The sequence below is a fragment of the Sinocyclocheilus anshuiensis genome, unplaced genomic scaffold (assembly GCF_001515605.1).
Source record: "Sinocyclocheilus anshuiensis isolate Anshui unplaced genomic scaffold, SAMN03320099.WGS_v1.1 scaffold267, whole genome shotgun sequence".
In the NCBI taxonomy this organism is placed as follows: Eukaryota; Metazoa; Chordata; class Actinopteri; order Cypriniformes; family Cyprinidae; genus Sinocyclocheilus; species Sinocyclocheilus anshuiensis.
The window spans coordinates 3,721,966-3,737,102 of NW_015552637.1; the positions used below are offsets into that span (position 1 = coordinate 3,721,966).

At 35.5% G+C, this 15,137-nt stretch overlaps 2 protein-coding genes across 6 annotated transcripts; one reads left to right on the top strand and one right to left on the bottom strand.

Annotated features, from left to right (window-relative positions):
* Positions 1-484: 484 nt before the first annotated feature.
* Positions 485-6,976, bottom strand: rbm42 (RNA binding motif protein 42). 5 transcript variants are annotated; one of them, XM_016458374.1, is made up of 11 exons: positions 6,801-6,976; positions 6,240-6,307; positions 5,976-6,099; positions 5,638-5,698; positions 5,469-5,537; positions 4,416-4,582; positions 4,137-4,295; positions 3,821-3,958; positions 3,135-3,252; positions 2,843-3,037; positions 485-1,048 (listed from the first exon to the last, which is right to left on the bottom strand). In XM_016458374.1, exons 2-11 carry the CDS (start codon positions 6,293-6,295, stop codon positions 936-938), a joined length of 1,200 nt encoding a protein of 399 aa, XP_016313860.1. In that variant the 5' UTR covers positions 6,296-6,307; positions 6,801-6,976; the 3' UTR covers positions 485-935. The 5 variants fall into 5 exon arrangements, with proteins under 5 accessions (XP_016313860.1, XP_016313857.1, XP_016313856.1 ...); XM_016458371.1 differs by having other exon boundaries at positions 487-1,048; positions 5,632-5,698; positions 6,805-6,975; XM_016458370.1 differs by having other exon boundaries at positions 487-1,048; positions 5,632-5,698; positions 6,801-6,974.
* A 3,542-nt stretch (positions 6,977-10,518) lies between these two features.
* cd22 (cd22 molecule) lies at positions 10,519-14,813 on the top strand. Its single transcript, XM_016458410.1, has 8 exons — positions 10,519-10,558; positions 11,074-11,445; positions 11,807-12,073; positions 12,640-12,909; positions 13,259-13,346; positions 13,722-13,761; positions 13,865-13,989; positions 14,746-14,813. Exons 1-8 carry the CDS (start codon positions 10,519-10,521, stop codon positions 14,798-14,800), a joined length of 1,257 nt encoding a protein of 418 aa, XP_016313896.1. The 3' UTR covers positions 14,801-14,813.
* Positions 14,814-15,137: the final 324 nt, after the last annotated feature.

The following is a 15,137-nucleotide window of genomic DNA, read 5'->3' on the forward strand; positions in this document are numbered from 1 at the left end:
TGAAAACAATCAGATAACATTAAACTAAAAAAAAAAATAGAGCTGTCCTAATTTTGATTAAGAACTAAAAACTCACATGTGGCTCTACGGTGCATTTTCTCTTGGTGTTGTGATGTGCGTATATTCTCAGTAGTTTGTTAGACAGGTTGACGCACGAACCATTTCTGCTTTTTCACCCCAGCTTTAGGAAATGAGTCTTTTAGAAATACATGCAAGTGGGGCTTGTGTGGTTAGGAGAAAACCATTTACCATTTAGTAACTCCTCCTGTATGAGAGCTTTCCCCAAATAATTCATAAATGGTATTTTTATAATTATGTGTTTAAATTTAAATGACATGTATTATTAACATTCACAAGAGGTTAAAAAAAATATTTACCATCGAAGACGAAATAACAACTAAGTGATGCCCCCTGGTGGTTGTTTTCAGAGTAATCAGTTGTGACATTCAATGTTTTGAATTGAAATGAGTTAAACAAAACAGGTTAGAATTTAAACTAAAGACACTCCTCAGTTTATTGAAAAGATTTGCCTTTTTTACACATATTACTTAAAACATCCAATTTGTATCGCAACAAATGTCACTGCCTTGGTGAACTTTAAAGTTAGTTGCTTCTGAGAGATTTGAAGAAAAAAAAATTTGAAGAAAACAAAACCAATATTATCAACACCCAAACCAGTTTCATTACCACACTTTATACGTTTAAAAATCAAGTGAAAGAATTTGCATGATTTTTCAGCATGCTAAGAGAGGGAGAGGTCAGTGTGTAATACTACACATGGAAATATATGTAGATTTATTAGTAATAAGGGCCATATGAGAAGCTGACGCTTGTTTATTTGCAACTATTGCAAGAGTGTGAATGATTCCTACTCCATTATACAGGTCCTGGGTGACACACACACAAATCGAGTCCGCAGTTTCAGTACAGATGGATTATCTCAGTCCCAACTTCTTTTTCTCCTTCTGTTTCTTGCGCACGACCTCCAGATTACGATCCTTCCATGAACTCTTTCTCAGTTTGATGGGTCTGCTGCCCACATACCTCCCTAAAGATAAAGACAAGTGAATGTGTTTAGAGCGTGATGATCATAAAAAAAAAAGAAGCTAATTTTCACAATTCAGACCAATACAGATCTGACGAGTTTGAGTCAGGCTTTAGCCATTTTTACTCTCAATAAAAAGTCTAAATGAATAATGTCCAGGATCATTTAACATATGTTTAGTAAAGCTACTGCAGTGTTTCCCTAGTTATTTTTGCTCTGTATATTTCTGTCAAATAAAATGTTAAAAACATACAGACATTCAAAAGTTTTTGAACAGCAAGGCTGCATTTATTTGATCAAAAATACATTAAAACTAGGGCTGGTTAAAAAATACTGATATCTCGACATTAATCGATTCTCATTTTTACAGAATATCTATTCTTAAAGGGGTGGTTCACTGGCTTTTTTCTAGGCTTGATTGTGTTTATGGGGTGCAGTCTAACGTGCTAATGCTTTGTTTTTTTAAAAACGCATTATTTTTCACATAATTTACCTTTATTCCACACCACTCTGTCCCTTCTCTGAGAAACGGGCTGATCTTTTCCTGTTTTTATGAAGCCTCAGAAATAGGCGATGGGCTCTGATTGGTTAACCAGCCCAGTGTGTTGTGATTGGCTAAACCGCCTCTAGTGCACGCCTAATCGTCCCGCCCCTCTCCTCAGCGGCATGTGCTCTGGTTGTATTGTAAACAACGGCGTCGTTAATATCGCTTATCAGTTTGAGTCCGTTTAATGTGGAGTGACAGATCGCTGTAGTGCCTCGATCAACAGACGTGCAGCGTGTAGCGCACGCGAACCGATCATCTCCTCCACATTAATACCAGTTTCAGCACAAAATAAACATGACTAAACATCCAAAGGCAAGTTAAAAGAAAGAGTACAACTTTACAATCCGTATCCTGTCTCATGTAATCGCACAATCAGTGTTTCAGCCGCGCAAAGATGTCAATATAACGTCTTGTAATTACAATGTCACGTAACGTCGCATTTACCTCAGAAAAACATATTCGTTGACCATAAACTCATTAGTCAGATAGAAAAATAAACTGTAGAGAGGGGCATTTTGCTAAATATATGCACCATATAACATATTCATTATAAATTTTTAATTTATGTTTGAATAAATCCATCAAGTTTTTATGACAGCCACCATTATGTTTATATTTCAAAAAACTAATTGAAGTAGAAATATTATTATGTAATTGTAACTTTATTATTTTAAAAACTTCATTAAGTGTAATTTTAACAAGTCAATTTTAACCTTCAGTATTATAGTAATGTAGTACCAACTAACTCTCATGTATATTTTACAGCATTAGTTGAGATTTTTTTTTTTCTTGAGAAAATTTGGCATGTACTGTACCTGATATATATCCAAAATAATCTATATTGAATCGAATCGCAAGCTTGTGAATGAGAATCGAATCGAACCGTGAAATTTGTGTCAAAACCCAGCCCTAATTTAAACTGTAATATTGTGAAACTATTTTCCTATTTTAGGATTCTTTGATGAATATAAAATTCAAAAGAACAGCATTTATTTGGAATAGAAATCATTTGAAACATTATTAATGTCTTTACTGAGACTTTTGGTTAATTTACTGTATGTTTGCTAAATAAAAATATTTAAAGAAAGTATTTTAAAAAACTAAAATAAATTATTTTTAATTTAAAATGAATAAAAAAAAATCACAATTGAACAGTATGTATATAATGATATAATGAACTGTATTCTTTTGTTATTGTTTACTGTTATTGTTATTGATCTAAACACACATTATTATCCTCATTAACTCACCGTTCATTTCTCTCATGGCACGCACATATTCATTGGGATCTTTAAAACTCACAAAGCCATAACCCTTTGTTTTCCCAGTGCGTGTTTCACGAACAACCTTTGCCTTCAGGAAGGATGGATAACGGCTAAACGCTCTTGCCAGAATGTCATCATTCACCTCATTCCCCAGATCGCCACAAAATATCCGGAAATCATCTGAGAAACCAAGAACAGCATAGCAATAATTTATTTGCTAGGCTTCTTTATTAAGAAAATATAAAGAGAAGACTGCATTTACTAAATGTCCACAAACCTGAATCCCACTCTGACAGGCTGGTGTCCTCCCATGTGACACCAGCTGCTACCCGGATGCATTTCTTCACCTTTTCCTGTTTTCCTTTCTTCTTATCTTCTGTGCTAGTTTCAGCAGGCTGTGCGCATGTTAATAAGAAATAAATAGAACAATATTCATACCAAGAATTCCTATAAAACAAACAATTTTTATTTTTAAACTAACTTTCTTTAACCAGTGCTGTAACTGCTACAAATTGTTTTCGTTAATAAGGCTGAAATAAAATAAAATATAAATTTGAGATGAAAGAATTAAACCTAAACGAAACAAATGAAATTAAATGATGCAAGAAACAAGTCTGAATTTGAGTTGAAGTGCTAAAACTACTAAAACAAAAATTAAAGTGAATTATAAATATTCAAATGAAAGCAAAAGAGAAAATATAGAATACAAGCTAATTTAAAATATTAATAAATATTATTATAGTATTAATTATTACTAAAACAACACTATTTTTTCTTTTCATCCAATAGCTGTTTTATATTCTTTCATTATGCGATTTGTAAAGGTAAAATGTGTCATTTCTGCACCCTTAACGGTACACAATGGACTAGAGATGGCTTATCCAATGGAATGAATTTAGGGCTGGACTATCTCTTTGTCTAAACAGGGGACATTGTAGCATGTCATCCTGAATCATATTAAACCTCCACATATGTAGGTTCAGGCTCCGGCATGCTCGGCCCAATCACGCTGTCATCGGTGACAGCCTCCTTCTTTGATTCCAGAAGCCCAGCTGCCATGACTGCGGCCTGCTGCTCTGCCACCAACGCTGACAACTCCTCCTGAAAAAAAGATGAAGAGAAAAGATTGTAGACGATTACAACGGAAGCACAAGGGGCTTAAAATTTCTCACAGACACACATACTAGTTTTTATTAATATGAACCATGCCAAAATGAATGCCGTGGAAATGGTAAACAGGCCATATAGGCAATATGTAAGTGGTGTATTGATACTTTACCATGCGTGCTTGTTTCTGGCTCTTGAAGTCAGTTCTCTTAGGCGCAGGAGGTGCTGTGTAAACAGTGGGGGCCGCCTGTATAACACTGCGACTGATCTTTGGAGGGTCTTGAGGCATGGGCCGAGGTGGTGCTGAAGTCATAGGGTTCATGCTTCCAACCTGCCAATGATTGAGAAAAACATTTGAGATACTGACATGACCATCTTTATAGTACAAGGCAACCTTGAAATGAATAATTGAAATGAACACCCAGCTGATTACAATTCAGAAAATACCCACTAGCGGCATGGTTCCCATGGGTGGTCCAACTGGAGCCATGGGGGGCTGAGGGGGTCCTGACATAGGAGGAGCCATCATCATGGGTGGAGGAGGTGGAGGTCTGGGAAGAGGAGGTGCTATCATGCCCTGAGGAGGTGGACCACGCATTAATGGCATTCTCTGACCCCCTGTGGAGAAAAAAAAACATTAAAAATATGCATAATAATATTTAAGACTTTATAATAATATGTCAAATGTATTTTAAAAATACTAAATATCTAAAACATTTACACTAACTATTAATAATAACTATTTAATAACTAATAGCTACACCATGGTCATTTAACCAACTTTTTGGTGCTTTTGGCAGTGTGGGCAGGTGCCAAATCCTGCTGGAAAATGAAATCAGCATCTTCAAAAAGCTGGTCGGCAGAAGGAAGCATGAAGTGCTCCAAAATTTCTTGGTAAACGGGTGCAGTGACGTTGGTTTTCAAAAAACACAATGGACCAACACCAGCAGATGACATTGCACCCCAAATCATCACAGACTGTGGAAACTTAACACTGGACTTCAAGCAACTTGGGCTATGAGCTTCTCCACCCTTCCTCCAGACTCTAGGACCTTGGTTTCCAAATGAAATACAAAACTTGCTCTCATCTGAAAAGAGGACTTTGGACCACTGGGCAACAGTCCAGTTCTTCTTCTCCTTAGCCCAGGTAAGACGCCTCTGACAGTAATTCACTGTTTGATTTCACAATTTGAGTTGAATTACTGAAATAAATTTTCATATAAAACTTTTCCATGACATTCTAATTTATTGAGATGCACCTGTATTTACTGTAGGAAATTTACAAAGTATCTTCATGGAACATGATCTTTACTTATTATTCTAATGATTTTTGGCATCGTTAGATAAAAAATCGATAATTTTGAGCCATACAATGTTTTTTTGGCTATTGCTAAAAATATACCCCAGCGACTTAAGACTGGTTTTGTGGTCCAGGGTCACATATAACCATTAATACGTAAATTAACAAAAGTTTTAAAGAAAATATAGGACTGAATCTGATTACCTGGTCTCTGTAAGACGTGCGGGACAAATGCTGGACGCATCATTGGAGGAGGCGCGAATGCCGGCATAGCTACAGATAAATAACAGATGATTGTCAGCTCATTTCTATATATAACTTTGTCTTAAAGTGTGTAATGAGAAAATGTGGATTTATATAGATGTACCAGGACCAACAAATGTAGGTGGAGGACCAACAAAAGTGACAGCTCTTGCCTCCAAACTCTGCTGGACCTACAAGAAAAAAACAAGCTTGTGAAACAAAGAACTGATGAATGCTTCAAGCAACATATATTTAATAAAATGAACAATGAAATGTAAAAATGTGTCATTAAAAATAAACAAGTACATTTGAATAATTTGTAAATAAATAAAAAAATGCTAAAAAAAAAAGCATTTTCACTAATAGTCTTACATTTTTGGATCTCAGCTTATAAAAATATACAATGTAAAATATTAGGGATACTTTTTGAGTTATAATTGAGAAATAATTAGATAAATAATTTAATACCTCTCTGTAGGTGTTTGTACCAATGATGGGCCTGACGATGGGTACGGCTGGCATAGCCAGAGCGACTGGCACAGCTTCAACCACTGTAGGTGCCACAGGTCCTCCTAACACCTCCTGCTCAAACCTACAAGAGAAGCATGCATACTGTCAGAAACGTCCTATTCTACACACTCCAAACACTACAACACTGCCCTGAGAGCAACAATATGCTGCAAATAAACAGCTGGAACTGAACATGAGAGAAATCAAATGTGAAGAACTCACAGTGCCATCTCAGCCTCCATCTCCTTCAGGCGCTCCTCTCCAGATTTTAACGCCATATTAAGTGTTATCTGCAATACATAAATATGTCAATAAATATATAAACAAACAAACCTCAATAGATAAATCAATGGCTGTGCCTCAAATCAAATCGCAGCAAGCTGCTTGTCTAGCATTTTGGGAATGACAAGCCTGTTTCATCTGCACCTTTATGGCCAGAAATGCAAAAAAGCAAACCCATGCACTCCAAACATGCTGCACGCCCTTGAAATTCAGTTCACTACGTTTTGAGAGACAACCAATGTATCTACAGTACAGAAAATAAATAAGAACAGAAATCAAGAAGCATAAATAAAACAAAGAGATTCCGTCTGTGGTAAACCGTGCTTAACCGTCTAGATTAAAGAAATAAACACTGTTTGAATCGATTACTTATTAGTAAATGATCGAGAAATAATGTTCAGATGCCACATGATTCTGTTGTTTTAAAGCCCCGGAATCCGGACTGAATTAAACATTATCTACAGCCCCGCTACAGTAAGCTAGCTTTAACTAAATACATACTCGCCGTGAAATCTGTCCTGATGAAAAAATTCAAGCAAATATGCGGGAATAAAATAAAAAGACAGATGAACAGAACTGGACTATTTCTTTTCCTCGACGTTACCGCTCCTCCTGGCGCGGATGAAATACGTCACACGAGTCCTTTGGTCCTTCTTCAGTGAAGGCGCAGGAAAGTGAGATCATGTTAGGTCTTCTTCTTCTTCTTCTTGTTCAATGGCCGTTCACTCCTTAGGAGTGTTACCGCCACCTACTGTATATCTTGCGCACATGGGTGATGAATCTGTACTGAAGGGAAAAAATAATAATAATTGTAATGTAATGCCCCACCCACCCCAGAGGATCAGAGCCCAAGCTTCAGCTGGTGCTGCGTGTTCAGCTCCTCCAGCTTCCACACTGTGCTCCTCAACCTCCGAGATGGGCAGAAGCATCATGATCCTCATCCTCAAACATTAAATCCTGCGGTCTAATCCTGTAAACTCTACAAATGTTAAAACCACCTTAAACATCTGACTATCACTCAAACCCTTTCCCAGAAGGTCCACGACACTCACTCGTCTGTTCCTTATATTGCTAAAAAGACTGTTACGCGGATCTTCATATTTACGACATGTAAAGAGCACATGCTTTACTGTTTCAAAAACATCACATTCATCACACATACCATTTTCATGCTTCCCCATTAATGCAAGTGTTGAATTTAGTCCTGTGTGACCCATCCTTAATCTAGAAATCATTACTTCTTCCTTTCGGTGTCTTCTTTTAGCAGCATCATATGACCCCTTTAAAGCTTCTTTTGCTAACTTATCCGCTGTTTCATTTCCTAGTATCCCGATATGTGCCGGTACCCAACAAAAGTATACGATTATACTCTCTATTTTCAGTCTGTACAGTAATGTATAAATTTCTACTAGCAGGTCTTCTCTATCAGTTTTTGTCGACAATATACTTTTAAGAGCTGATGAAGAATCTGAGCAAATTACAGTCGGAGTCCTATTTGGCTTAATCTGTTCTACCCACTGCAATCCTACTATTATAGCAGTTAATTAGATTATACGGACAATTTGTCACTTAACCTTAAACTTATTTTCGTCTTAAATCTTGGAATGTACACTCCTATGCCCACTTTTTGTTTGATTGGGTCTTTAGATCCATCTGTATAGATCTGTATAAAAGAATAAAAATTTTCTCTCATAAAAACATTGATTTCATAACTATTAGTATATCTTTCTTCTGCTTTTTCCCGGGCCTCCAACAATCTCATTTCAACAATGGGTTCAGGAATATTCCATACCGATACCCCATTTAATGGCATGTTGGGACAGATTTCTTCATTCTCCAGACCACAATCCTTGACCCACTGTTCATACTTCCAACCAAAACTATTCCCTCCATTCTTTTTATATTCCCAACAATCATTTAAAATTGTGCGTGTACGATGACTCTTATTACTACCCTGTAGATTAACCCAATACATCATTGCAAGCTTTTCTCTTCTTAAATCTAATGGCATCTCCCCCATTTCGACCCTGATGGCATCTAGAGGAGTTGATCTTATTGCTCCACAGCAGATTCTAAGTGCTCTGGACTGGATGTTGTCCAGTTTCTTTAATTCTGATTTTGCCGCAGCACCATACACTGCACACCCATAGTCTATACTAGACCGTATTAAGGCTTGATATACATGTAACAGTGCACTTTTCCTTGCTCCTTGTTTCACCGCTGGAGCAGATGTAGACAAGAATGACTCCTAAGCGATTGAGGTGATCTGTTGTTGGATGTAATAATGAACAGCAGTCTCATTTACTCCCGACATCTGAGCTGCTGAAGACGCAGTGGATTATGTTTGTTTTTGAAGGGAATGCCCCTAGAGACCTGCACTCACGCTGGAGGACCGCAGGACCCAACGTAACAGGGTGTGGCGTGGGACAACTCTTGATGGGCAAGTGCGGGTGCGGGCGGGAAGAGACTCGTGTGTGTGAATTTTTTTCAGTACACACTCAAAAGCAAATCACCTTTCCTAATAATGTGCTAATTAGCAAGTTTCACGAACCCCTTTAACCTTATTTTCGTATTAAATGCCCACTTTTTGTTTGATTGGGTCTTTAGACCCATCTGTATAGATCTGTATAAAATAATAAAAATTTTCTCACATAAAAACATTGATTTCATAACTATTAGTATATCTTTCTACAGCTTTTTCCCAGGCCTCCAACAATCTCATTTCAACACTGGGTTCAGGAATATTCCATACCGATACCCCATTTAATGGCATGTTGGACAGATTTCTTCATTCTCCAGACCACAATCCTTGACCCACTGTTCATACTTCCAACCAAAACTATTCCCTCCATTCTTTTTATATTCCCAACTCATGTTTGGTCTCTTGTATCTCTTCGTAAAAAATAAAAAATAAATAAAAAGAAACCCCTCCAAATCACTACTGATCGATTTGCATTAGTCGCTGTGCTACAGGAGAATTATTAGTATTATTTAGACCATACGACTAAGTATAATTATTACAGTTATTACCCATACTAACTAATACTAATGAACACCAATTGTATCATTGATTATTATATTATTTAGGCATATATTACTAATAACAGGATTTCCAAAGTCATAGAAAACTTGGAAACATAGAACATAGAAAACATAGAAAACGAATAAAAAATTCATAACATCTTAAAAGGTCGTAGACATTTTTAATAATGATTTAAAAACAATCGTTATAAAATATTTAATCAGCTATAAATTACACATTGTAAGTGTGATCTATATAAAATGAAAACTGGTCTGTCATTCTGCTCTATCACTGAGGGCATAGGTTTTTTTATTAAATGAGATTTTTGATGTTATAGCAAACGTAAATCTGGCCTACTTTACAATTAGTAGAATAAATAAAATAGAATTTATGAAATAGATGAGACAGATTCGTCCGCCTCTTGGCAAAAGAAATGTTTTGACTGAAATTACATTTTTTATTATAAGTAATAATTAGGGAATTAGCCTATGGGAATTTAGAATTGAATAAAGCTTGTTTTGCCTTGACAGCAGGGGGCGCTATAGACTAACAATACTACAAAAACTGTAAGGATACTGATGAGTCAAGATGTGCTGTCAAAAAAGTTCACAAGAACATTCACACTACACCCTGAAGTAGGTATCACACTAATTAATACAGTCATATTTTTTTAGATGTTCAGTTGCAATTGCAAAAAAAGAGAGAAAATATATGCAATATGGTGGGCAAAACAGACTTGTTGTAGAATGTAGAGGGAACTTTCTCTCAATGCTTCTTACAGGATGAGAATAACTTTTACTGACCTCCATCACCCTCTATAATTAATAAATTCTTACATCATCTCACATCGGCTGTCATTTCCTTTTTAGGTTCCTGTTTAAGATGTTGATTAAGTTTTAAAAATCATCAGCAGAGTTCACTAAATAAACATTATGGACTTAGACTCTGCCTGCCATGATTTAAATCATATCAAATATACCAAACAAATATATTTGTGTTCAAATTTAAGCATAGAATAAAGGAATTAAATACAAGCACAGATTTAGGGAAGCTTTCCACCATGGAACAAGGATATCCGTTTACTGATGCAAGCTTAAGTACTGTATATATTAGGCCTGTTTTGGAGTAAGACTGAAACTTACTGATGCATATAAAAAAGTGTTTTCTCCTTAGATAAAATTGCTAAAGGTACCAAACATGTTTTACATCAGCATATTATTGCAGTTGCTTTTATCAGGTGAGTTTTTGTATTTGAGTATTTTTTTTTATTTATAGATTATGTTATTGACTAAATAGAATGAGATTGAGTGGTTCTCAGCCTGTTTGACTCTATGATAATATAATAAGGCAAAGCTATTTCTGCTGTAATGGCTGCTCAATAAAATGTTTAAGAGCTTGGTATAATTACATAAATCTATTTCATTCTAAAAAATTCCATGACTTTTCCATGTCTGGATTTCACACTTTTAAAATGACCATGTTTCCCAGCGTAGAAATGATAGTTGTTCCAAAAAAATAAATAAAAATAAAATAAGAACAATGTCTATTTTGTAGCTGATTTAGCTTATCTTGAAGCTTCATAAATCATTTTAAGCCATTTTGTGGCCACTAAACAGTTTGCTGCTGTACATTTTGGTCAGATCTGGTCACTGATAGTCTATAAGAATCTTCATTTTAAGTCTAGACTCCAAAAAACAACAAGGAGTAATAATGACTTATTGAAATCTTAACAAACATTTTTTGTGTGTTTAGCTGCTGTGGCTTCATGGTCGGTTTCATACTACCCTAGAAGCATATGTGCATTTGAAAGATCATCTGTGGATTTCAGCTGCAAGTTTGACTGTTCAGATTATCGCATACTTAAAACAACATATTGGTTCAAACCAGGAGCTCATCAGAAACAAGACGGATCACAGGTGGGAATATCTGTCTATAACTCAGAAGCAGCAAAGATTCACCAGCTGTACAAAAACAGAACAGCTTATGCAAACCGAGACAAAAACTGCTCACTGCAGTTACACAATGTCTCCAAAAGTGACACTGGAATGTATTTCTTTCGCTTTGAAACATATTCCTCTCGTGGAAAATACACTGGACCGGGTGGCATAAGCCTCCGTGTAGCAGGTAAATGAAAGGCTATACTTGTTCAATGAGAAATAAAATATCAGCAAATCACTATCTCCAGTATATACACTTATTTTTTTTTGTAGTGATATTGTACAATAACCATTTTTGGTTCCTCAAAGAACCTTTCAGCAAACAGTTCTTAAAAGAACCATTTTTTTCCTTAGTGTTCAAAACATTTGAATAATCTGAATAACATTTTTCCACTATAAAGGACCTTTTGAGCAATGGAAAGGTTCCATGGTTGTTAAAGGTTCTTCATGGAACCATCAGTGCCAATAAAGGATGGGATGCTGATAGTCTTTTTAGTTTTTAAACAGGTTTCTGGTTACATTTCATTAATCTACATTACCTTTAACAGTTTTACCCTTTAGAGTAACAGTAAAAACAAAAAAGGTGAATGAACACATCCATGAAGGAGACTCTGTGACATTGACATGCAGCACAGAAAACTGCACCCCAACACAAGAGACGTTTGCCTGGTTTAAAAACCAACGTCTGATTCCAGAAGCCACTGACAGTGTGCTCCAAATCACCTCTGTCTCTCACGATGATTTTGGCAACTACTCCTGCGGTCTGAAGAACAGCAGCACAACTTCAGCAGATGAAATATTGCTTGACGTAAGATGTACGTTCACATCTCTGGCTAGTCTGTCATTTAAAGCACATCATGGCTTTGTTCAAAAACCTGGTGAAGTGCCATTTAAGGCATCATAAACACAGTTTCCGCAAAAATATTAATCAGCACAACAGTTTTTAATATTGAGAATAATAAGAAATGTTGCAGTAAACCAGCATATTAGAATGATTTCTGAAGGATCATGTGACACTTAAAGGGATAGTTCACCCAAAAATGACAATTCTGTCATCATGTACTCACCCTCATGTCGTTCCAAACCTGTATGAGTTGTAATGGCTACTGCCACATTTAAAAATATATTAAAATATAAAGCACTTATTTTAAAGTGTAATGTCTGGGCTTCATATATGTATGCCTATTAGATGCTGCATTTGAAACTGCTACAGACCTCTATGTTAAATAAGCGCCTGTAAAGCCTTGAAATGAGGAAACTGGACGATTTCAAAAAATCCCACTAACCCACAGTCAACGTTTTTGATGCAACATCTGCACCACTGCATGCCAACGTTTCATAGTTCTCTTGCAAATACAGATCCTGTTGCTTCTCCCCACAGATAGTCCAAAGAATGTCAAAATAGCCGTTTTGTCATCTGGAAAGATACAAGAAGGAAACTCACTGACTATGATCTGTAAGAGCAATGCCAATCCTGCAGTGACAAACTACAGTTGGTTTATGATCAAAGAAGCAAACGTCTCTTATATAGGATCTGATCGTGAATTCTCCATCAAATCTGCCAGTCAGAAGGATGACGGACAGTACTTCTGCATTGCTAAAAATGACATGGGTTCTCACAACTCTACAGTCACACCACTGAAAGTCGAAGGTAATAGGGAATAGTTCAATCACAAAGAAAGAAATTGTGTTCGAAATGGAATACTAGCTTATTGCTTACTAAATATTGTGCAGTAGCCTATATATAGCCTACAGATCCCGGCAGTGTATGAAAAATATAATGTGAGTGGCGTTTGAGTAAAAAAATAATGTTTTATAACATCAATGTTAAATGTGACCGGTTCATGAATCACACATGGAAATAACATCATTATACTGCACATTTTGGAAAAATATCACCTAGGCATATTGCATAAAGCTTGCATAAGACATAGTAAGTAAATTATGCAATTCTAAACAAAGTTTACCCAAATGTATTCAATTTTTGTTTGTTTCTATAGTGCCTAGTCATCGAAATTTCTTGCTGACTGCAACAGCTGTGTTTTTGTTTCTGATGGCTGTACTGTTAATGTGTGGTCTCATTATAAGGTGAGTGGATGCACATATTGTTGAAATGCAGAGAGAACAAAGTTCATATGTGTTAAACGTGAACTGATTGCATGAGTTTGTACTGTGTGGAAATGACACTACACATTACACAAGCCTTCGATGACCATCATCATGTATAGCTACTGCGTTCAGTATTGCGTTGTTCTGATTTCATTATCGATGGCCCAGTCAAACATGCAATCGGTTTACGCAAATCTTGCACTTACTACATAATAATTGTAGTATTCTCAGCATTCTAAATTATTAACACATAATAATACTGAATGATTCCTTTTAACGGAATCTAGTCAGGTTAGATGGCTTACTGAATTTAACAAGGATGAAATTAAACGTTATCTGCTTACATCTTTACAGGAGGAAACTGTTTACATCAAAGAAGCAGCCCGCAGAACAGGTATTAAACACATGAACAGTTCATCTCATTCTAAATGAGCAAGAAGATTCTGTACTTATAATTGCGCACTAAATCAATACTGTGATTTGTCATCTCTGATCAGACACCTGCAGTCACTGTCACAGAGGAGATCTATGAGAACCTGAGAAAATCACCAGAGTCTGAGGAAAACCTTACCACATATGTGACATATGTAGACTTAAGGCTTCCTTCCTCAACCTCAGACAGGTAATGATAAAAAAAAATGTCATAATGATGATTATTTGAGGGAGAAAAGCTGTGGAATTGATTTATAAACCCCTTGAATTGGCTGCAACATCAAGTATTAGTTAACATAAGGAACGTCAATTTTTTTTCACCATTTTCTATAAGCAATAACAGGCTACTGTAAAAAATAAAATAAATCAGTTGCTGCCTTTTAGCTGAATCAAATTGGCATTTCTTTTGTAGACCAAATTGCTATATATATATATATATATATATATATATATAATTATGTCTAGGAGATCTATGAGAACCTGAGAAAATCACCAGAGTCTGAGGAAAACCTTACCACATATGTGACATATGTAGACTTAAGGCTTCCTTCCTCAACCTCAGACAGGTAATGATAAAAAAAAATGTCATAATGATGATTATTTGAGGGAGAAAAGCTGTGGAATTGATTTATAAACCCCTTGAATTGGCTGCAACATCAAGTATTAGTTAACATAAGGAACGTCAATTTTTTTTCACCATTTTCTATAAGCAATAACAGGCTACTGTAAAAAATAAAATAAATCAGTTGCTGCCTTTTAGCTGAATCAAATTGGCATTTCTTTTGTAGACCAAATTGCTATATATATATATATATATATATATATATATAATTATGTCTTTATAATATTTTAATTATCAAGAATATTATAAACAATGTATTATTTAAAAAATCTATTTTTATTTGAAATAAAAGACTGTCTGATATACATTTCTTTTGTTTTGTAGACCACGTTGCAACAGTCAAGATGTGATCTACAGCCTTCTTAGTTACAAAGACTGAATGAATCTGTGAATAATGAGCTTTAGCAAGCATGTGTTGTATGAATTTGTCTCATTTTTTTCAAAATAATCAAATGTCTATAGTTGTGAATACATTTACATTGAGTACAAAATTACTATAGGGTCACTCTATGAGTATAAAAGCATTAAAGAAATAATTTATGCAATGTACAGTGAAGATCAAAAACTATTAATAAATCTATATGTACATCTTTTTGCATGCATCTGTATTTACATCCACATATCACTTGACCAAAACATTCATACATGGTGCATTAATGTAACAATATATGATGCTGAAACAAATAAAATGCAAAGTAATATCTATATCTAACACA